Source organism: Zosterops lateralis (genome assembly GCF_965231275.1).
Source record: "Zosterops lateralis genome assembly, chromosome: 1".
In the NCBI taxonomy this organism is placed as follows: domain Eukaryota; kingdom Metazoa; phylum Chordata; class Aves; order Passeriformes; family Zosteropidae; genus Zosterops; species Zosterops lateralis.
The window spans coordinates 120,963,348-120,988,298 of NC_139762.1; the positions used below are offsets into that span (position 1 = coordinate 120,963,348).

General features: G+C 38.2%; 1 protein-coding gene across 3 annotated transcripts in view; it reads right to left on the reverse strand.

Annotated features, from left to right (window-relative positions):
• Positions 1-11,606: 11,606 nt before the first annotated feature.
• The window catches only part of JPH1 (junctophilin 1), an 82,244-nt gene continuing 68,899 nt past the window's right edge, over positions 11,607-24,951 (reverse strand). Inside the window, exons 4-6 of one of the 3 annotated variants that reach the window (XM_083858935.1) lie at positions 21,908-22,569; positions 14,493-14,588; positions 11,607-12,638 (exon numbers count right to left, since the gene is read on the reverse strand). In XM_083858935.1, coding sequence (XP_083715061.1) covers positions 14,508-14,588; positions 21,908-22,569 — 743 coding nt within the window. In that variant the 3' untranslated portion in view covers positions 11,607-12,638; positions 14,493-14,507. Of the gene's footprint in view, positions 14,334-14,492; positions 14,589-21,907; positions 22,570-24,951 lie in introns of all 3 variants that reach the window. The other 2 variants (XM_083858934.1, XM_083858933.1) reach the window with 2 other exon arrangements.

Genomic DNA, 24,951 nt, shown 5'->3' on the forward strand with positions numbered 1-24,951 from the left:
TGTTCCCATCTAATATGCTTCAACTGGAATTTCATTGTAATTTAGCACAACTGAAATGTTCATTTGAGACAAAGTACTGTTAATACCTGAGTTAAACAAAATACTTCTCTTTATGCCTGAGCTCTGGGATATTATTTGCGCTGTTGCTTTAAAGCAGAATGTCCTGAACTAAAGATTCAAAAATGCTGCAGAACTTCAAAGGGTTCATAATGCTCAAGTAATCCAACAAGTATTAACAGTCTCTCCTCCCTAAAAAGAGAATAATTACGTAACTAATTAATTTGCCATAGTAGATAATCTGCTGACATTTACACTAAGCACTCCTATTGGGGTTGAAATAAATATTAAGTTGCACGTAAAACTATAAATAGAAAGAATTCTGATGCCAGGCAGTTTCAAAATACTGTGGAAAATAGATGAGCACTGACTAGATGAAATAAACTTGAAAGTCTCAGTACCATGACCATGGAAGTGCACACTGATGTGTGAATGGAACCATGGAGCAGACACCCCCAGTGCCCTCTGGCCATGCTGGCAGGGAGCTCTGGTCAGGATGTCCCATGAGTGACTAAAGTGAAGAGTCTGAAGTTTGGTGTTGATAGCTTTTTTGAGTCTCAGCTGGAGGGAGTCTCAGCATGAAATCTCCATTTAAAGGCTGAAGCACAGCTGTGTGTGTGATGGGTTCTCCCCTTGACTGCCATGGATGGCAGGGCCAACCCCTCGTAGGATGGAGGCAGAGTAGTTGTGGTGTGAGACCTTTTGGGCAGGGATTTCATGCAGTTTTGGTTGCTGTCACAGCTGCTGATCTTATCTGGCCTCTGACACTGCTGGCTAAAGCTGCCCCTTGAGCCCCCTTTCCTCCATGGAGGTTATGGAACCCTTTGGTTCCATTGCTTGGATGGCCTTGTCCTGTTACTCTGCTCTGAGTGCTGGAAGCACTCAAGGAATCTCTTGGCTCAGCTTCAGGGCAGGTATCAGGGCTCACAAAGTGATTTAAAGTGCCAAGGATGGAAGCTGCAGGCAGAGACTGTTCCTGAGTTTGGGATATGCTGCACAAACTCCAGTGCTTTGAGATGCTGGTGCACTATTGCACCTTGAGTAGCAATTACTGCAGGTCTGGCACAGGGCACCCAAAAGCTCACATCTCCCTCTTTTCAGAGAAGTGCAGGTCCCTTTGCAAATGTGTCTCAAATTTGTTAGCAGAAGGGCTTCAGTTTCTACGCCGAGGATGAACATCCCAAAATTTACCACAGTGTATGGGCTTCTCAGTACAAGAAAGACAAGGAGCTACTGGAGGGGGTCCAGCAGAGACCAAAAGGAAGCTGGAGCATCTCTCATGAGGAGAGACTGCAGGAGCTGGGCCTGCTTAGTCTGGAGAAGACTGAGAGGGGATCTCATCAATACGTAGCTGGGTGAGAAGAGGATGGTGTCAGTCCTTTTCAGGGCTGCCCAGTGACAGACTGAGGAGCAATGGCCATAAAATAAAACACAACAAATTCTACCTCAACATGAGGGAGAATGTCTTTACACTGAGGGTGCCTGGGCACTGGAACAGGCTGCTCAGGGAGGTTATGGAGTCTCCCTGTCTGAAGACATTCAAAACCCACCTGGACAAGTTTCTGTGTTACCTGTTTTAGGTAAGGCTGCCTTGGCAGAGGGGTTGGACTAGAAGACTTCTAGAGATCCTTTCCAACCCTAAAAATTCTGTGAAATGCCCAGTCTTGGGTTCTGCAAAGCTTTACTTAATTTTTGCTGAATGTTTAGAAGGAGATTTATTAAGGATCTATTTTACAAAAGTGGTAAATAAAATTTAAATAAAAGATAGATTAGTTTTATTTCATTGTTTCATCTTGATTGAGAAGAAGCTGAAGATTGTCCTGCAAATGTCCCTTCCTCCTGAAAAGACAGCATTCCTGCATCTGGATGAATGTTTAGTTATTTACTTGTAACAGTAACTCTATAATTAAATGCTAATTACATCCTAAATGCAATTAAATTAATGTAATGAATGATCACCTATCTTTTTATTAGATTCCAAGTAATTATTATGTGCTTGTGATATTCTGATGTTGTTTACATGGTATAAAAGCTGCCTAAATTTCCTATTCTTCCTGGTGAAAACAGTAAATTGTCAGTGAGAGAAGGTAAATCACCCAATGTGTTGGTCTGCCTGAACTTTTCCAGTGGGTGGAAAAGTCATGCAATTTTAAGTCATACAATCCTGACAAGATTTGTGTACAAATGAAGCCAAAGAGAAACAATGTGCAACATCTCTCTGTCCTTAAACAAACAGTAAATAAACAGACATTTAAGTAAATGTCAGAGATTTACTGGTGAGCCAGAGGGAGAAGAAGGAAAGGCTAAGGTTAAGACTACCATTTGTAAATTTTAAATCACAATTTAGACCTTTGAAATCCCCAGGGCTAAATGGTGTGAATGTTCACTATCGAACCCTTCTGCTGCCTCTCTTTGCAGCTGTGACAGCACAGCACAGCACATTTTACACTCATGTCCTGACTGAAATTTGCTTCCCAATATTAAAAAGGGAAATCAGTGTAAACTTTTACATATTTATAATTAAAACAAAGGTAAATCAGCAACCCAAATTGTAACATTTTAAAGACCAAAGGGCTAAATTGTGAGAATCCCTGAGGAGCATGAAAAAATTCAGGTGAGGCAGGCAAACCTTAGCATGTCAGGAGGAAATAGTTAGCTCATGTTTCTGGCCTGGCTTTTCTACTTGCATCATTCATCTAAAGTAGCCAGGCAAAATTCTTTCAAGACCAAGTAATTTTTCTTGTAAGAAAGCAAATCATCTTGTAAGAGCTCCTCCCCAGCTATACAGTAACTTTGCTAATTGTCATTGAATTTTCTACAGTTTATGAAAGATACAGATTAATCACCATTATTACTGAATTAGTATATTAACTTTCTATCTTATGTGACTTGAGTAATACAAGAAAGGCAGGTTAAAATGCTCTCTCTACTGTAGATGTGCCATGAGTAGCACCTGTGGCTTCCAGGAACAGTGTCTTCTTTAAACCACACAGATTACTAAGGATTCAAAGGTTGTTCTGGAGCAACGTGTGACAGACTGCTCTATCAGATCTGATCTGTGCTTGACTTCAATTACCTCTGCTGTGATAAGTATTAAAGTTAGTTGGAGTAGCATTAAAAAAAAAACAACAAAAAAACCCCAAAACACAAAAGGGAAAAATTAAGGGTGGCAGAGAGCAGGGCTTACCCTGTTCCTAGTTAAAGCAGGTCTATAAACAACAGTAGTAGCTCAGGTCTGCAAAATTCATTCAGCTTTTTCATAAATTCTGGAAATAACAGAGTTATTTTCACATTTTCTTACCTTGACTTTTCCCAGATTTTCCCAGTGTCTCCACAGCAAGCATTCCAGATCCATTCCAAGTCTCCACTGCTGTTATTATTTGGAGTAATATCCCATATGCAATCCTACTCTAGTTAAACATCTTAATATATTACAAATATATCTGTACCCATCCCCTTGGAATATCTGATGCCCTCTGAAACAGGTTCCTGTTTAGTCTCTTGATACAATAGAGAGGTCTAGAAGAATAGGAAATAAAACACTGCCTGCAAACGCATGTCATGCCAGCTATTTCATGCCAAATGTTGTTCTCAAGCACCTGGCAAGTACAATTCATTTATTTTCCAAATGTCAGTGGCCAGCCAGCTCCTCAGGACATTCCCTCCCAACACAGGGACACTTGATAGGCACAATCGGGCAGTTTTGGCTGCCAGCCTTATTCCTGAGCCACGTGCACCAACTGTAAGGACGGAAGTGCCTCTTGTTTCTGTTTTTGTCTTGCAAGTGGCAACTTTTTATGCTCTCCTTCCAATTTATTTTACTCTACCACCAGTATTTTCACAGTAGTTCAACAGGGCTTTGACAGAGGCATATCTGGGATACTGAAAATACCCCATAGGTGCCTAGATGCAACAACTGGTTCCTGCTGTGACATTCAAACCATTAATGGCATGCTGCAAGCACCGAGCTCTGGGGGGCTGTAGGAGCCAGGCATGTGCACAGGTCTCCTGTGGCACCATCATTCACCACTGCCCTCTCCAGGACACAGGGAGTGCTCCAGACCCACTGCTGCTGCTGGGGCAGCTTGGGGTGTCAGGAGGCCTCTGCCTCAGCTTATCCAGCTTTCCAGCCCTAGGTCACATCACCAGCCCTCTGCCCTAAGGCTCGTATCTACAGCTGGCTGGCAGCTGGAATGCCGTCCAAGGAGGGAACTGAAAGAAGCCTTGTGCCCACACAGAGGGTGTCCTCAGCGGGGTGTTTGTGTGCAGCCTGTCTCGCCGGCCTTTGAGACGCAGGCTTGGGCCCTGTGTACATAATACCACTGTACACAAATGGGCTTTGAGCTTCTCTGACTCATAAATATGACCAAAAAGCACTTTTCATTTCCATCCAAAGTAAATTCAAGTGATGCTTCTTCCTATGCCTGAAAACAGTGTTTTCAGTCTCTCTCATTTAGTGTGAAGAATGTGAGATGTGTGAACACAGGGTTTTGAAATGTCAGCCAATTAGCTACTAGTCATAAGGTGAATTGAAAATATTTTTCTTTCTGCTTTTTTTCTTCACAAGATGACATCTCACCTATGTGAACACTTAGCAGCCCCTATTTCTGGCAGCCAGTGCCTGTGATTGACGTTTTTTATGCCAATCACTAAAAACCTGTAATTTATGCAACCAAAGAAATTGCCCTGATGCTTAAAATAATTTTAAAAGAAGTTTGTACAAGTGGCCAGAAACATTAATGATAGACTTTACAGCTGTCCATATGCTCTATGCATCCTGTATTTTTTACATATCTTGCAGCAATGGACTACAGAAGTGTTCAGTCTCCAGGGTACAGGATGAAGTTCACAGTTCGCTGCCTTCAGGTTGCTTGACGGGGAGAAATGACCAATTATTGGCAGAGAACAGTAGAACTGCTGTTTCTTGTTGCCTGAGAAGGATGGACACCAGACAACAAGAAGTGCATGTACGTGTGTGTGCAAAAATCCCAACAAACTCCAACCACCTGCCACCTGACCCCACCTTCCATGAAAGAAGTGGGGCTTGGATGAAGCTCTAAATCCTCAAAGGTGTGCAGGTGCTCACACAGCCTTCTGAGGACCTGGCATAAACTGATTAGCCCTCAGGTAAATCAGAGGAGATGGAGTGAAATCTGGCTTACTAGAATGGCTCTGTCGCTAAAAGTTGTCCTTGATCCTACATTTGTTCACCTTTAGGAAAAAGCCCATCTTTCCTCTCAGAGTGGTCGGGCAGCAGACAGGCCAAAAGGTGTGTGGTCAGGAGTCAATGCTGACACTTCAGAGGAATGTTATTTGTTTGGAAGGAGGGCTGCATTACTGATTGTGCCTTTCATTGGTTATGTTCTCACCCTGTTCCTGGTGACATTTGCATGTAGTATGGAATAGCACTCTGGACACAATTAAACCCCAATGCAAGTGCTAGCTCTGTCAAGGAGGAGGGGACAGCAGCACCTGATTACCAGCACATATGGCCACTGGTGTCAATGGTGCATTATAGTTTACTCTCTCACTGAGTCATCCCCCCTTGAGGAAGTTGCATGAAAATAACATTTAACAAGGGTGATAAAGACTGTAGAGATAAAAGAGAGTGAAGAATCTGTTAGCAATATTTCTGTAGCAAGCAGATGACTGAATATATTTCCAAATGTTACGTAATTTGTGTGACTCACAACGCCACAGTCTATAGAGCATATGCAACATTTGGTACAGCAGCGAATCACTGTAAATACCAACAACATTTCTGTAATCTGAGATGTTCAGAGACATGACCTGCAAATTTGCATTAAGGTTCTTTTCAAATAGGGAGCTAGTATGATTATGCAGTAGGGTTAAATTTTTTGTTTGGTCGGTTTATCACATCTTTATGAACAGCAGGAAACTCCCATTATATAAAGTATTCTTCTTGGAGAAATTTTACACAAGGAGTTAATAAAATGCACTGCTACCATGCTACCACTGCTACCAGTCTGCATAACTGACTCTTCTCAGTGGAACTCAAGCCAGCCTGCTGTAACAGCAAGCTGTTGTTTTTTTGCAGATTTTGGACACAGATGTTTCCCTGAACATTTAATTATTAAAAGGAGGCCTCCTGATAACTTCCATTATTCCCACAATTTAAAAATTATATCACAGTCCACTGACTATCTTCAGCTGAGAAAATGACCAAGACAGACACCTGTGGTGCTGCTGAACACCTGATGATTTCTTGGTGTTGCTTTATGTCTTTGTCTCCCAAGCTGTCTTTGCTGTGCTTCAATGTGCTGGACTTGCAGGACTGCCTAAGGCTTCCCAGCCCACTTCTTATCTGTATTCCTTCCTGCATTGCAACCCTGCATTTGTGGGCTTTGCCCATTTATTCTCTTTGCTCTTGTGTGCCTTCTGTCAACCTTGACACTTCTTCACTCTCTATGGCTCACGTTTTCTTGTTCCTCCCATCTGCCTTGTCCAAACATCTGCCTACTTTATTCCTGCAGTACACTTTCATTTAAGTTTCTTCTGTAAGTAAAGAAGAACTCATTCTCTTGTCTCTGAGTTCCTTCCCACCACACCTCTGTCTAATTTTCATATTCCATAATAAATATCATAGAATCACAGAAAATAGGCCATTAATGGACATTCAGCCATCTTTCAATCTGTAATCTTGTTCAGAGTAAACATTAAATATTCTCATTCCTGTGGTAATCTAATTCAAAGATATTCTTACAATTAGAGAATTTTTCTTAATGCCTAACTTGGATCCCAATTTTCATGCAATTTAAGTCCATCTGTTTTTTTCTTAATCCCCGTGGGCTTGGAAAGCAGCTTTCTAGAGCAGCTGTTTGAGCGCTGAGCATGGTGACTTTTCAGTCTTCTATCCCAATCATACTCCTATCTAACAAATGCCACTTTCTTCTGGGTCCAATATTGTCCATCTCCTTAGTATTTCCCCCTATAAGCAATCTCTTCCTCTCCCTTTTAACTCATAAAGGTTAAAGGTTCCTCATAGCTTCTCCTTTCCCTTTTCTTCCTTTCCCCCATGCTTTCCTCTTTCTTCTGCTTTTGATTTTAAAGTGTCTGTACCTCCTTGTCCCTAAAGATTCATTTCCAGTCTTTTTGACAATGCCTGTTCTGCTGTATATCATTGGTGCATGTGGAGGCTTGTTGCAGCCTATGCCAGGAATGTGTTGTCTTGGAATGGCAGGAATGCATGGAAGCCATCCGCTGTGATGTAAACGTCTTTCAAATAACTTCTCTATGCAGAATGTCTTTTTTAATCCTAGCCCTGTGAAATGCTGCTGGTGCTCTTCTGTCTTCACTGTTTCCATGGTAGCCGATCCCATCCTTCAGTGACTTTCTCATCAGTGGCCTAAACAAAATCTAGAACTGAGCTGTCATAATTAAATGGAAGGCAGTTTACAATATTTTTGAAGACTTGGTGGTATTACGTGATAAAAGTATTTTGCAGCTAAAACTGGGTAAGTAATTAAGCACTATTACTTTGAATGATGATACTTTCTGAGGTATTCTGCGGAACATGTCCTGAATATAGAAAAATTGCTATGTTAAATAAAGTTAATGACACTGTTCCAAAAGTACAGAGTGTAATGGTTTAATTAACCCAGAGTTACAGCAGCCTGATTTTAAGTAACTCCATCTCCCTCCAGTCCCTTCCTTAACAGCACTCCTGGTTCAAGTATTTCACTTATATGCCTTTGGAATCAGATCCAGATTTGGATTCTGACTGAAATCCCAAAATCAGAGCCTGTAGCTCCAATGACTGATTCAAAACACAGATCTAAACGCATTCGACCTTTGGCATATTTTGTAGGCCAGATTTAACATTTTCATAGACTGCAATTTTCAATATAATATCTGACTTCCCCCTTATCCCCTTCCCAAAATGTCTCTGAATATTAACCATGTGATGTTCACAAGTTTAGGAAATTTTTAAATTTAGATTGTTAGGTGTAGATAAAGAAATGTAAATAGAGGTAGCCATTCTCAAAACTCTTGGTCAGTACCTGTGTTTTGTGGTCTAATACAGTGTCTCTGTTAAGCTGCTATCCAGTGAACCAGACTGTAAAGTTGAGAAAGACACGTCTCTTTCTTAAATTAATATATGATCTCAAAGGAATTCAGGTACTGTCATGAATTAACACACCTATTATTGTGAAAGATAGCATCTGAAATTCTACTCTTTGACTGTATTCTGTATTTCTTCCAGTTTGGAGAAAACAACATTAAAAAAACAGAATTCAAAGCCCATGGCTTAAAGCCTACGATTCATCTATCATTTATTGCTCTTTACTTAATTAGTACTGAAGGCAATTACGAATGTAAAATCTAGTCCTTGTCTAAATGTATGTGACCCAGCTTCCACAGAGCTGCCTCATTAATCAGTTTAAGACGTTGAGGAAGACATACGTAAGCTCAGGCAGGAGAACAACCCCAGATTTCCAACACAGGATGCATTTTATTCTGGCTAACAATCCACATGTATCTATATTAGGCTCAGAATTCATCTTACTGCACCATCCCAGTAAATCACAATCCTTAAACTCCTTGCTCTTCTGATTTGAGAATCAACTTCAGCTGCATGGCCAATCTTTTTCCCAATCTTAGTGCTGGAATTTGTAGAGGAGTTCCTAACCCAGCTGATATCGGATTTTTTTTCCCTAATAATGTCAGCATTACCTTGGTTTCTAGGAATTCTGAAGAGCCATCAGAAATCTCTTTGTATGGCATCGCTTTCAGTATTTTTCTTTTCAGTTCCCACACACTGTATTTAAATCACTGTCCTGACACTGGAGACAATGAGAGTAGATTTGAAATTATAATACAGTTGCATAAACCAGCATTGATAGTATGTGCAGAGAATGGACCCAATGAAACCTGTGATATGACACATGCAGTTTGCTGTGGGGCAAACTGCAGGAGAGACAGGCTCCACAGCCACAGACAGCTAAAAACACTGAACAAGGGGCCCACAGAAAACACAAGCTTCTGGAGGGAGCACCTGAAGTCTTGGGGTAATGTCCACATGCAGGACAAAACTGATTAAGTTGAATTTGTCAGAACTGGGAGGTGGGTGCATGTTACAGTTCTGGTTGTGAAGGACACAAGATAATTAGAAAAACAGTGATGGTACAGCAAAGGTACCATCAAACCCACTTTTGCCAGCGGTAAGGGAAATTCTGGTTCTTTTTCATTACTGAGAAAAATTCAAAACCCTCTTGCAGAAATGACATTCAACACACTGCCACTTTGCACCTAGAATCTCCTAGATAACCAGTCCCAAGGGATTGTGAAAAGCATTAGTTGAAGCAAGCACGTACTGACAGGATGAAATTTAGATTATCCAGTTAAAAAAAGCTGTTCCTTGTTCTCCCCACCATCCCCTCTTTGTGGCAAATAAAAGGAAGAAGGACAAGAGATTGTTATCAAATTCTCCTACCAGCTTTGTTTTTGCTATTGGTTTTAGGGGGGTGAGGGATTTGTTCTGCTGTTACAGTCATGGTCAAAACATAAACTGTTTGGATAAACTGGCTTCTTTCCTTCTAGTTTATAGCCATAGACATTATAAACCTGGTTTTCTTAAAGATGTTGAGCATGGAAATTCTATTTACCTCCTACAAGGGTGGGAAGTGTAACATCTCTTAGTTTGCAGTTTCTGTGTGGAGTAAAAAAAACGGAGACGGATACTGTAGATGGCTCAGCTATAGCATGCTGGCATACACAGCTTCTTGCTCAGACTTAAAATAATTTCTATTTTTGGCTGTTTCTGTGAATATTAAATGAGAGAATGAGAAGACTACTTCATTTGAAAGGCTTATTTAATCTCCCTCCTCTTAATTTGCTTTGTTTACTGAATTATATTTCCATAGGCGAATGGCCTGTAGAACCTTCTCCTCTGACTAAACAGTTCAAATGAGCTATGAGTAAAACCATTCAGATCCAATTCACAACCATGTTTTATTAATAACAACTAAGAATGTTAGTAAGGCTCAGCATGTGCTGAATTCTCCAGGCTTTTATTCTTCCATCTATGTTATTGTCAGAATCTTTTCATACTGTGTGTCTTAACAGAGAATTTAATAAATATGTAATCACAGAACATCATTAGAAGTTATGTAAATAACTATTTCAAGGTTTTAAATTTAACTCTCATAAAGTGATATTTACTTCTTTTAAAGTTACCACTAGGCTGTATTTATGATTTTTTTAATGTATGTCTGTACCTGAAAGGCAAGTTGTAGCCATATGTCTCAAAATTTCTGCTTTTAAAGTGAACTCCACTTTTGGAAAGTAAATGCTAACAATTCCTTACTCTTCATGTTCCTTATTGCTTTTCTGGTGGAAAGGCAAACTTATATTTATATTTATATTTATATTTATATTTATATTTATATACACACACATGTGTATATATATATATATATATATATATACATACACACTAAGTAAAGAAAGGCCTTAAAAGCTATGACAGATGATTCTCTTTTTCTCTGAAGCCTACGGCACCTCACCTTTGTTCCCGTGCTGCCTGTGCACACTGTACATATGGTTTAACCGGATAAATGGAGCTGTCCAAGAAACCAGGCCTGAGATTCCAGGCTGAGAGAGCTCACTGCTTACTGGCACCTGTGGGCAAACACAAAACTGTGCCAGGAGAAACTACTGTGCCTGAGAAAAGCTTGCCTTGCTGGAAGTGGGGTGAAATTTTTCGTGCTGGAGCAGATCTTGAAGCATTAGGTTGTACTGTGTGTCCATGGGGTTTTTTTCCTTTAGGCACAGCAGACACATGGCCACGTAGCACCATTTGTAATATAAGCCACTGGTAAAAACATCTCAGATGGGAAACAACTTGAAAATTATGAGACTTTTTAAATAAAACTTTTTTATTCAATTTCTGTGCATGTCTTTTTCTTGTTGCTGTTCACGTTTTTATATGCCTGAGTGTATTATCACATCCATACACCCTAAGAAATATTCCATGGACACTTTATTTCATTTCTGAACATATACAAGGTGGATCAAAAATGTCAGAGAAGAATCATCTCACTGAAGTTGACTTTAAAACATTTGGTATTGAAGTTATTTCTGTTGATTTTTCTTGAGAATGCATTTTTCTCTCCTTAAAGAGCCAAAGATTTTCTTTAGGGAGCAGGTATTGTGTAGAAAATAAAAATTCTTAAAGGTAAGCTTCATGCTCATAGAATTATTCTAAAGAACAAGACAGTAATGACTACTTCCTAAAAATATATTTCCATTACACAGGAACTACTAATAAAAATTGCTCTCCTCTTCAAATAAACATTAGGATTTCAGTACAGTTGGCTACTAATATGAACTGGAATCACAGAAAATGAAATTTTCATTTGATTGAATAGTTCAGCAAATATGGTGGTTTTAAGACAGTTGTAATGGCAAATTTTCTCTGTGTAAATATTGGCTCACAAACTTCATGCTAATTTTGAACCTATGAAGATCCCAAGGAGCAGTGAAGCCCAAAAAATTAATTCCCCTACAAGAGCAGCTGTTAATGGACCAGTCACTCACCAATTAAAACAAAATTGATCACACCATCTTGTATTGGGAGTGTAATTTAAGATTCTAAATTTATAAACACACAAAATCCTGTATTGGAAGATAAAAGAAGACACAAAGGAAAGCTTGACTTTTTTTTTTTTTTTTTTTTTTTTTTAATTTATTTTTGTTTCCCAGAATCAATTTTGTTGAAAACAGTAACTCACAATTATTTCAAAGGGACTAGAATTTCACCCGTTTTCCTGCTTCACTCCTGTTTATTTGATTAGTTAGAAAAAACTGCTTCCAAAGAGTGAACAAAGTAATTCATAAACAGGAAAAAGTAGTCTGAAACTCTATTAATAACCAACTTATTTTTATTAGAGCAAATACAGTTGTGAAAACTGTACATTGTACATTTTGGGTCAAGAATTATAAATAGAGGAACTCATAGATAAAGAGTTAATTCTTCGACAGCAAGAAACTTTAAATAGACAAAATGACATTTTAAAGTACATTGGCAGGCTTAATTGTGCTGTCCAAAATGTAGTGTACAGTATAACAACCAATTATAAATAGCCTTTCATGTAAAATACAACTGTGCACATTTTAGAAAAATACCAACAATTTGTTTGAGCTTTGTTTTAAAAAAGCTTATAAATCATACATATTTATAAATGGTACTAACATGCTTACTTAAATTTATAAACATTTTTCATAAGCTTTGTTACCCATTATTTCCAGAGCATAAAGTATTTTAAATAAACATTTAATAGGAATTAAATATGTCAGTTACAAAATTACCTCTCCATGTAAGGAGACAGGGGGTGATTTAACAGTGGGATGGAACATTTCATCCATTAATTCAAGGCTTACACAGTAACTTTTAAAATTTTGTTCTTATTTAAAAATTATTTTCCTAAATTTAAAACACAATTTAAACTTTTTTTTTTTTTCATTTTTAAAAATAAATATACAAGTTTTATTTTCATTTGCTCTCTTTCTGCTTTCTTCTTTATCCACACTGGTCAAAACACAGGATTCTCAACATACTTCTGTAAAAAACACCACGGTGTTACTGCCCTGCTCGGAGCTGCTTCGCTGCACAATATTCAGTCCATACCTACGGTACTTTACTACGCTGCACCAAAAAATAGCTAATGTATTTTGTAAGAATGTTGCCCATTAAACCATGCAAAAACTTAGAAAGTTTACAAACAGGTTCAAAAACTATACTGTATGAAAGGTTTTCTAACAGAGGTAAAATAAACCGTAATACAAGCCCTTTGCTTTTTGCAGCTTTAAATTAAAATGTTTGCTTGCCAAATGATCACACCACATATCTTCAATAAATAAGCATGCATTTGATTAATATAGGGTACAATAATTACAGTATAATGGCACATAAAAAGAAATGTGATCACATCGTTTGAACAAAGGGCTATGAAACTACTTAAGACAAACTTTCCAAATGAAAAATTTTGAGGCTTTTTTAATGCTGAGGTAAAATTATAAATGGACTTTAAAGACACTGAAGGCATCAAATCGATAAACAATCATTCAACATTTTAAAATGCTCTACCTGAATGTATTCAACACAAATCTAGCATTTTAAAGTTATGATTAATTATGAGCATTAGCTAGCTTTACTGTCATTGGCATTAATGTGCACCCAGACAAAACTTTATTTTAATTGCTGTCAAAATACCTCAGTGTTGCAACATAATAATTCAAATCACCAATTACCACAGCACCAGAATTAAGAGAAAAAGAAAAAAAAAGTCAACATGCAAGCCCTGTATCTCACCTTTCTTGGCTTATTTTGATATTCTATCTCCTGTTTAGAATGTGCTTATACCAATGTAAGATTCTCTTTTTTTATTATTATGAAAAATTTTGCTTGGTATTGGTGTAAGTATTTCAGCATTTTAAGGAAGATAGCAGTATCTTTAAGTTTTGCAGTAATGGTGCATTATTTATTGAACCTTAATGCAAAATGACTCTCCAGGTTTAAGAAAATGAATTTAAGAATTTTATCCCTGGACTAGGAAAATCTTTTTGATTTTCTGCTTCTGCTGCTAGGCAGAACTGGTAGCTTTCTTCAGGTTGGACTAAACACTACTTATGGCTATACATCAAATTTCATAAACAACAAATGAACAGAATCATGCACAGGCAAATGAAATTCGATCTCCCAGAACACTGCAGGAGATGTTAAAAGCAGCAGGTAATGGAATAAGACTGGTGACTGATGTTGCTAACTATTTCTTCTAATGAGATAGGAGTGAACGCTGGAATCACTTCCACAGCAACAGAATCCTCTGACCACATTCCTCTGGCAGTCGTTTTCCCATCTCCCCACTAAAAACATCAGACGGTAAAATAGTAAGGCAGCTGTTAACTTCCATCAACAAAAAGTGCAGCTCCGTGCATTTCCAGTTTAGTTACACTCTGCTGGAACAGATGGAGAAGCCAACGCACTTCACTGGCGGGGCTGCTTCAGCAGATTATTTTGTTTGTTTTCCAACATGGCTGCTTGCTTCAGCTTTCAGAGGACCCCAAAGCCACGAGCCACCAGCAGAGAAACTGATCTGGGCCCCTGGCTGAATTTTCCAAGTTTCATCTCTCTTGCGTCCCATCCTAATTCCAAGCCTCCTTCCCTGTGTCTGAGTATGACAGGTGCCATTTAAAAGGCTGATGACACAACTGCAGAGAACTGTGGGCTAACACCACTAGTTGTCATGACTTCACTGAAGGGTCAAAACAGTTACAATATTAAATAACTATGTTGAATCACATTCAGGCATAGCTAAAATTAAAGTGGGGAACATTAAAAGTATGTGAAGAAATTAAATCTTTATCATTTAAGGTGGGGTGGATATGGTGATTTTATATGAAAGCTTTCTTACCTTTCCTAATTCCAATCAAGTTAGAAAATGGACAAAAAGAATGGCTAAACCAATATTCAACAGCATTACCAGGGCGATCATGACTGAGTTAGGGCCCTGAAAATAAAACAAGGATACCAGAATTAATACAACCCCCCACATATGCACAGCAATGAACGAGACCAAACTTCACAATTTCTATAGGTTTTGACCTTGCTCTGAGGGAAACAGACCCTGCTGTTGAAACAAAGCCACTACCCTTGACATTCAGGTGAGATAAGTATCATCTGTGTGAAAATGAGTTGGATAAATACAGGTGAGAGTATATTACTCCACTGTTCTTAATCACACTGAGATTAAGCCACCTGACATATAAAAGTGCATCAACAAATGAAAACAAACACATCAACACAAAAACAATGTCAACTTAAAATAAAGCAAAATAAAGAATGTAAACTACTTTAGGGAAGCCAGGGTGCTGCTCTTCATTCTTACAGTTCCAACCCATTTCAAAACAGACATAACAAAGATGCTTTATGAAAAGAATACACTTTCTGATAACCCAAACAGACAGAAAATTTACTTACCGTTGCACTAACAAACCTGTTTCCACTACAAATTAGAATGCATTTTACAGTTGCAAAATTAAACTTCTTTTGATTTACTCAGACACTTATCTTAAAGACCTATGTACTGAAGAAATGAAACATCAAAAAACTCCTTCCATTCCTAGCTAGAGCTAAAATTGGTTAGAGAATTTAAATCATTACACAATTTCAATATTTCTGTGTAGCCAGAGAACATTTTTTAATTCTTTTTAGCAATTTCTGATATTTTTTTAAAAGATTGATGCTTTCTAATAATTTTTTCAACTTGAAAAAATGTCCAAAGAGATGAAAATTCTCAGTTCTCTTCCCCCCTTAATATATTTGGTTTATTACAACATAATTTTAGAAAAAATTTTATACTCTTTACAGTTGCACTTGTGTAGATCTTCTGATCTACACAAGAATCACTGGCTTGCACAGAAGGTATATATTGAGTGAGAAATGATACCGTGTTTTCACTTTTCACGAGGCATGCCTTGGAGAAGTTCATTATGCTTCATGACAACATAAGGCTAACATCAGCTATGTAATTTCTGGAATGCTAAGGTGTAAGAACTTGTTATTAGTAATTTGCTGCAACACTGTAACTGGGAAGCTACGGAATAGTACTTGTGTCATTATTACAGCACATGCTCTCCTGAAACAGTCTCATTAAACACCTTCATCAGAACACACCTTTACACAGTAATTAAGATGGCAGGCCAGATGTGGGCTGCTAAGTTTTTGACTAAGTCACAAAATACGTTATGCTGGGTATTGTTTAAATCTCTGTTGAGTCTAAACCTCATCAGCACCTCTACCCATAACAGCCATCAAGTTCCCTTTGCACCAACTCAGAGGTGTTCAGGTTCAAACAATGATTATCAGAATGCAAATTAAATGATGCCATGGGGGTAATGGTGTTGGCAGTAGTACCCACATTTTGCTTAAAGGTGGAATGTCTAAAATATTCACTAGGAAATTGAAGACCAAGTTTAATGACACCTTAGTCAAAGTGATTTTGAATACTAAGCTCCCACTTGCCAGTGGTATGTTTCAACCATCAGGTCACAGAACAGAAGCCGAACCATGTTCCTTCCTCCTTAGTGGAAGTGACTCATCATGTGCCAAAGCATACGAGACACTCAGGGACAGAGAACAGGCACAAAAGAGAAGCATAGCTCCAGATATGGTTACCACAGCCCTGTGAGCAGCCTTGCTCTCTGCAGAAGTGTGATTTGATTACACTGTTAACTTCCACTCAGATGTGGGTTCAGCATCTTTCTTTCTGGTGTTAGGCACTGGAACAGGTTGCCTAGAGAAGCTGTGGATGCCCCATGAGTGGACATGTTGGATGGGGTTTTGAGCAACCTGGTCTAGTGGAAGTGCCTCTGCCCATGGCATGGGGGTTGGAACCAGATGGTCTCTAAATGTCCCTTCCAACCCAAACACTCTATGGTTCCATAATCCTATGATTCTAATAGGGACTGCCCATATGATTCTCATCCAGTCAATGGTTCCTTTATAGGCTGGAATCCCACCTGCAGGTTTTACAGTTATACTGCACTGTATATTTATACTGCACCAAGAATTGCAAGGAACTGCGAAGATCATTTCCAAGTACCAATAAAATTTTTCGGGATTTGGCCATCTAATATTTTGCATATTTGAAAAGAACATCTATGAAAATCACACTGATTTATTGCAAGTGAAAAAAATTTGGAACCTAGTGTCTTCAAAGGAGCCAAGAACTTCTTCATTACCTGAAATACATCATTGAACAGCCTCCTGATAGCTGCAAGATAGATTTTTCCTGACTGCCAAATTGTGACTGCAGCTCTAATGGCAGCTTGGTAGCACTGATGCACAGTCTCAGATAATTAAGTTTGTTGGAGGTGAAGGGGACTTCTCTTTGGATGCATCTGTCAGTCAGGTTAGGTATAACAATCTCATCACAGTAACATTAGATAAATCAGGTTAAAAACCCAGGGCCTATGCTCTGAATCAAGAAGTCTCATCTACAAAGACAGAAGCAAGCGACACTTAAGAACTGGGCTGTTGAGTTCACATGAAGATCACAGAGAAATATATTATCTCTTTATGATAATGAAATATCATAAATATCTCTTTATACAAAGAAGTAAATCTCATATTCTCATATTTGCTCATATAAGCTCATATTTGGCCTGCTATGCACATTGTGTTTTACCTTTTGATAACTGTACCTTTCAGCCCACAGCAGGAATTCCTGATACACTAAAAAAATATCAAACAACATTTATGGAGCACACAGTTATTATGCAATGAACTACCACCTGTTTTGTAGACACCTATGAAATAAGCATTTAATGCTTTAAGACAAATACCACAAGTAAGGCTTTAGTGTCCTGCAAGGGCTTAAAATAGCAAAAGCCAAAATTAGTTTGAGCAGTCCTAGAGTGACTAGAACAGGTGCACTAAAGAAGCTGCAGTAGAAAAACTTCAGTCCTGCTTAAATTTACCCTTCTAGCTTCTTGCAAGTTAGACATTTATGTAGTTCAAAATACAGCCATATGATTAGTTTTCACTTGGGGAAGAAAGAAAATTATTTTCCTAAAATGTAGTGCCAGGAAATAGAAGACTAGGCTTGTAATTCCATTGCATTAGGAATGTCTATTAAATTTATCCTGAGGTTCCTGCTCAGAGTTTTTTTTTTTAGGATCCAGCAAATACTGATCTATTTTTCAAACATCATGGTATTTACAGCCCTTACTAAATGGATGTTAGGTGAACAAAAAGATGAGAATTGAACAAAAAGATGGGAGTAGAATCACTGTGCAACATTCAGGTAAAAAACAGGCTAAACACTGTGTGTTTAAAAACTTTTACCTCCCAAGTGAAAAAAAAATAAATTACAATTTAGTAAAACACTTGTGCCTGGGCTTGTTATCTGTCCTAGGGAAGCACATGGATACATATCAGACAAAAAACAGTGTAGTCATGAATGCACATCACAATAGTGTGAAATTCAATCAAATTCAAGAGAATTTCCACTCAAATCCAAGAGAATTTCCAATCAGCTCATATTCAAGGTGGGACAGCAGCATGGAAGCTGAAACTGGGGCTAGAGGCTGCTAATGACCAGTTAGAAACAACGGTAGTGGTTTGTGGTCAAGTGTCCCTGTGAACACTTCACACAGTGATAAATGTAAAGTAATGTGAAGGAGCCGCATTCTCAGTGAAAAAGGGGTGATTTATCTCTCATAAATGACAGGTGACTTTGTCATTGTGCTTTATGCAGGATTTCACCTTGATAAATTTGACTCCTTATGAGTTCTGGAATGATTTCCAACTTTGATTTTTGAACATCAGGGAGTAAGTACACAGAGAAACACACTTGTATGTGTGGCATAAGAAGTATGTGCTGATATTTTTGAAGTATAACGCCAGGAATGGGGATATTTAGAGAATCAAGACTGTTCCTATAATTAACTTATTGCACAGATGATACTCAAAGACATTCTTAAGGATGGAACATTCACAGAAAATATGAAACATGAATTTGATAACTAAAACAGCTGCTACAAGCTTTGCTGCAAATAAAGTAGTTTTAAGTTCTTAATACAAATTAAAGCTGATGTTTCATTCAGGTATGAGAAATGGCTTTGATTTAGACACATAGAAGGAAGAATTGAAAATCTTCCCTTCTGTGTCTGTGTTCTAAATGCATTATCACTGGAAACCTGGAAAAAGCACAACTTTATACAGCACTTTCAGACAATCTAACAAAAGTGCTCAATAAATGTTAATAGATTCATTTTTTTTGCATTCCAAATTCATGTTTTATCATTCTCTTTTCACGAGTGAGAGTTCTTTTCTCTTTATATTCCTTAACAAATATATTTTAGAACTTTTATGGAGGATATAAGGCAAACTTACTTTCAAATCATTACAAAACCATTTCTCAGAATGATTAAAAAGCAATTGCAGTTTCTTATTGAAATAAAATAATTCCCCAATGCAACTCTAGAATGCTGAAGTCTCTCAACATTCAGAAGCATCTGGGATAAGAAGTACACTAATTAGGAAAAAGGAGAATGGATTTAAACTAGAAGAGATTAAGTTTAGATTAAGTATTATGAAGAAATAAAAACCTGGGCACTGGTTCAGGTTGCCCAGAGAAGCTGTGGATGCCTCATTCCTGAAAATGTGCAAGACCAGCCTGGACAGGGCTATGGGCAACCTGGTCTACTGGAAGGTGTCCTCATCAATGGCAAGAGAGTTGAAACTAGATGATTTTTTAAGGTCCCTTCCAACCCAAAATATTCTACTATGATTCTATGAATCTGGCTTCTCCTCAATAACTGTGCTTTCTTAGCTTAGTCACAGCTTAATTGCAACTCATAGCTGAGCTCAGTCCAGGAGCACTGCAGAACAGGCTACTGTTTTTCTGAAGCTGAAAGGTGATCCTGAAAATTAAAAATCTCCAGCAAAGTTAACAGTTATTCTGTACTGTTTCTCCCTCAGACTGCCAGGCCAGTAGGCTTCTATTTTTTGCTTTAACTAGTTTAGCATTTTTACTCTCAGCACTTTGAAGAAATAAGCATGGAGGAAATTTAGTCTATAATGGCAAATTTACAGATACATATAGAAGACTAGAATCTTTGAAAAACACCCACATCCATCTACATACATCTTAAGATAATGTTACAGCAAAAATGAATTCCTAAAATCTACCTTCCTTCCTTCCATATTAGAATGCTGGTACTAAGACTGGAATGCTCCAAATGAACTAGAGGGACCTAGAGTACAGTTCCCAGATATCACAGCAGCATCAGTGAACAAACAGTAACTAATTCACAATAACTCATCATTTTTACACCTTCTGTGATAACAGGTTCATGGTCCTTATCCTGATTATTCTAGAAGGTAAATAAACTGCTGCTCAGGTACCCTACTTGTTAAGATGAAGCCTTCCTCAGCTCCAAAATATTATTTGGAATGAAGGAAAAATAAGGATCATTTCTAGTGACTTATTTTCACCAAAGCTAAAAACCAATTCCAATTCAGCCTAAAATTTGTACATGCTCATTCAACATTTACAAGCCTGTCAGCTTTGTATTACCCTACATAGGAGTAATATCTGTGAGATTTGAAAGGTTAAAGGGCTGATATCAGCTGTAATACAGATTTGCAGATTAGAAAACCTCTGTGAACATCTACTCTGATCTGCACAAAACAGAATAAAAGCTTCCTGCAGTACTAGAGAATATCATCTTGGCAAAATGCTCATTATCAAACTACTCAGTGAGGGCTCCAAAACCCTGGCATCTAAAAACTGATGGCACATTTAATTAAGATCATTATAATCAACTTAAAACAAGACTTTTATCTGAATCTTTCTAGCTGTTGGATCTTCTTACACATTTGCTCGTTAGCCTGGCAAACTGCTCTATAAAGCACACTTACAGAAAGTGATTTCGTACATCAGGGGTTTTATATCTTGAATCTTTCATTGTAAGATATGTTTTAATTATTCTTGCAGCTCTTTGTGTGACTTCCCCTCAAGTTTTTTTTTCATTTTAAATCCCTGATTTAGGGACACTATTTTATCCCAGAAATGGTTGCACCCATGCCAAAAGCAGACAGAACAGATTCCCATGTACTCTTGCTTAATCTTTTCTGTTGATAAATCTAAGGATTATATCAACATTTCTGAACAACAGCAGCAGACTGGGAGCTCATGTTCAGTTGCCTCTCTTGCTCCTGATCCACAACCTTTTCCAGTTCTGATCATGCATGGCCAGACTCTATAAATTTTCAGCATAAACAAAAAGCATGAGCTTATATTTGCCTTTATTATAGACCACTCTCCTGGTCTCTGTGTCTTCTAAAAACCTCATGGACAATATTCTCATGTCCTCTTGTATGTCATTAACAAGAATGTGATTAGAATAACAGAATTCATGTAAGAACGACCTCACCAGAATAATGTCAAATAACTGATGATTTTATAACTACTTTTCGAGAACTATCAGTCAGTTTTAAAAAATTCTTTAAATGTGACATTTAGCCTTTGCTTTACTCTGCTTTCCTTGTCAGAATACATGACCTTGTAAAAGCAAATCAAGTGACCTTCTTGACTGAGATTATGATTCCTCTATCACACCTGAAGATGGTCAAACTTGTTTATAAAGACCCCTTAGAATTCATGTTGGTTGGAAATTACTCCCCTTCTTTATTCCTAAATTCTTTATTAATGAAGTATGGTGTCAATTATTCAAGTGTTTTGCCTGCAATCAGTACTAGGCTATCTCATCTCTTTAAATTGGTCATTCTGTTTATCCTATCAATAATGACACACTGTTTTGTAGAGTACCACCAAAAATGACTCAAAGAAACAATGCTTATAAAAGAGAAACATTATGACAATTATCTAGAACTCTTCATTCACTAAAGGTTAACTTAAGGATGTAAAAACTAATGCTTTCCTGAGTTTCTCTTGGCCCAAAAAATCACAGAATCATCATCAGAGATTTTGAATTTCATACGCTGGCTTTTTCTTCTAACATGAAAATAGAAATGCTACTAGTCATCATTCCTTTTCTGCATACCTATTGATAATTTTATCATTTTTAAATAATAATGAAATTAAGATTCACACTGATCTGAAAGAGTAGTTTTAAAACTCCTTTGCTCATTCCAGACTGGAGTATTTTTTCCTCACTCCAGGTGTAGTGGGTTTTAGCTAACAGACTGTATCCAGATGAAGATTTCACAGAAGTGAGCTTTGCCTGCGCTTAGGTGGCAAAGCTCAGCACTCGGAGGCAAAAGGGCAGTGAAAGTGGAAATGTTTCTTGCAGTACTTACCGAGCCGTTTCCTACTTCTTTCTCCATTGCTGGATGTGACTCATTATTAGCTGGGTTCTTTGGTGCAGCAAATTCTGATTTCTTAATTTTTATGTCAGGCTTGTTTTCTTTGGCATCTGGCTTACCCCCAGATCTAGCAGGACTTGGCTTCTGAGAGGGTGGTATCCGTGCAAGTGTTGATGGTGAAGGGTTGGCATATTCATCTTCTTCCCTGAGCTCCTGTGGAAGCGCTGTTGGATTCATTTTTACATAATAGCCATGGTAGTGACCATGCAGCTCCCCATTCTCTGTGCTGCTGGGATTGTTCTGGGCTGAAAACTTTGACTGCAGTTTCCCAGCTACTTCCTCCTTCACTGGTGCTTTTGAATATAAAGGCTTGTTAGTTGTGGGTGTTATATTCTCAGTGGCTAAAAGCTTTTTTTCTTGACTGAGTCTTGCCCCAGAAGTGGAGCTTTGCCTTTTCAGTTGTTTTGAAGGAGAAGTCTCAGAAGAAAGAGGAGGACTATTTCTTGGGCTTGCTTCTGGGGTTCGAGGGGGTGTAGTACCTTTTCGATAAAAGTGAGGTGACTCTTTTGGGGTGGGTGGTTTATCCTGACCTTTTTCTTCAGATTTTTCTTTTGCATCCATTCCTTCTTGAAATTTTTGTTTGATATAATCAGGGCCTGAAAAACAGTGTAATAGAAATATTAAGATCAAAACCAAGTTCACAGTAAAGCTATTGCATTGGGATGTCAGACTACACTGCCTTGCTAAAATGCAGACATGGGTGTATGTTACCAACAATCCATTGACATCCATACTGCTTTATTACAAATTGCTCAGGCACTAGGAGTTACTGTAGGTTTTTGATAATTGTTGGAACTCCTTATTAACTTGGCTCAGTCACTCTACATCCTCAGCTTTTCAAAAGGGCATGGTATGTAAATTGCTGAGTGAAGTCTGAATGACTGAAGATTGACTAACCTTGCATCACCTATCATTCCTTTTCTGAGAGACATCTTTGAGGTATGTTTTGCTTGATTACTCTAACAGATTTAACTTCCAATGATCAGAGTACCTGTTTGATACATAGATAGTTAACTATCAGAACGAAATGTCTCTTCTGTTCTTATAAGCTACAGGAAAAAGGGCTTCAATCTTTTTTTCTGCTTTGGGTGAATGTCAGCTTGTCTTACATACACATATATATATGCCTTGAACTCTTACATGCTGGCTTTGTCTTCCAGAACCAATTACTCCCATCTGAAGACCCAGGTTAACTATTCCAGTTTCTAATACAATTCTTGCTTAGAAGGCAGGAATAGAAATTCTCTTATATTCACCAGGAAAATACTTACAGAGCAGCATGTGTGAAGAACATCCTCTCCCCAAATTCTAGCTAAACACGCATATGCACATTCACTACTAGGACTCACTTATCAAAGTGCATGTCTATACAGCTGTTAACATGAACAGAAACTGGCTGACGTGCTCTGCTCCAAGTTTTGGTTCTCAGATTTAACTGTTTAATGGCAAGACTTGAGCAAACACTGCTGAAGAAATAAAATTCCTGTAAATCTCTATGCATTGTAGGCAATATTTTCTGTTTTACTTCCTAGAGGTTACATCTCAGATTTCAGGATCAGTTTCCCTAAGAAGTCAAAAGTTGGGGAGTTCCATGAACAAAGAACTGCCAACAACCTTCCTGTATTTTCAAAAATAACTTCTGAAAAATACATTGCATCTGTTTCTCCACTTCTATCCTAGCTAGCACTAGAACTTTCCTCTGAACTTTTTTGCCCCTTCTAAGTGAGGCTTATCTGTGCTTTAAGTCATAGAGATTCTGTGTCCAGAGAAGAATGTCTGCACACATTTTTCTGCTTTTCAGTTTAAAGGAGGCTCTAACTGTGCTAGGCAGATACAGTGTTTCTACAGATGCCAGAAGCATATGCATATCTACGCAGTGCGAAGATGAGAGGAAGGAAGAGCAGCATGAAGCTTTTGGAAGTTACTGAGTCATCTGGTAAGTAAGCATTGCTGAGAAGAAGAATTACGCGGCGTGCAAGGTCTTTTGAGCAGGAAAATCACAACGTTTTTGGCATCTCTGAAAACCAGGGGTGGAAACAGGGAGCTGTTAAGAAAGAAGGCTAGACACAGACAAGCCAGGATTTGTTCTCAAATGACATTGAAGAGGAAGTTTTGAGGAGTTAAGCCTGCGCAGAGGGAGAGAACTAGAGGCTTGATTCACAGCTTTTTATAATCTCCCTGGTAAAAGGGAAAGGCAGTTCAACGCAAATTAAGAGTTTCCATATATAAAGTTACAGGTATGATCGCCATTCAAAAAATTCTCGGTCATGTCGGGGATTTCCTTCCATCTGAGATACATAAGGTAATGCTGAGGGGTTTAACATGCATAAACTTTCTTTTTCATATCTTTTCACATTAGATATAATTAGGGGTGTAAAGAGAAAACGATAGCTAAAAGAGCTCTGACTAATCTTTAAACCCAAGCCATGGAGCTGTCAAATTGCAATGATTATTATGGACAGATCCATATTCACGTTAGCTTGCTCTTTATGACTGCTGTGGTTAAAGCACCCAATTGGAATACTATCTCTTCAGTCTCACAATGCAGCCTAAATTCTGAAAATTCACTTACTGTGACAGCTCTGCACTTCCTCATATATGTAAAGATTTGACTTTCACTAATATCTGACAGCACTTGACAAATTGAAGACACTTTCATAAGGAAAACATCAGAAAATGACATCAGAAATGACCTCAGAAATGTCATCTCTCTCTATCCTTTCCTACAATCAACTAAAAGCCTCCCAAAGTTGGCCAGAGAAAATCCCTCTCATCAAGAGACCTTCAAGCTGTTGGAATTTCTGAAAACAGAATGGAACCCATGGTCTCAGCTGCCCACGTCTCCCCAAGAGACTGGTGGAGTGAAAAGTAAAAAATATGATCTGGAGCTTCTTGAAGAAGCTAAATTTCAACAGGCTAACAATGCCAGAGTTTTACTGGGTATTTGGCAATAATTGATGCTATGTGACACTGAGCTC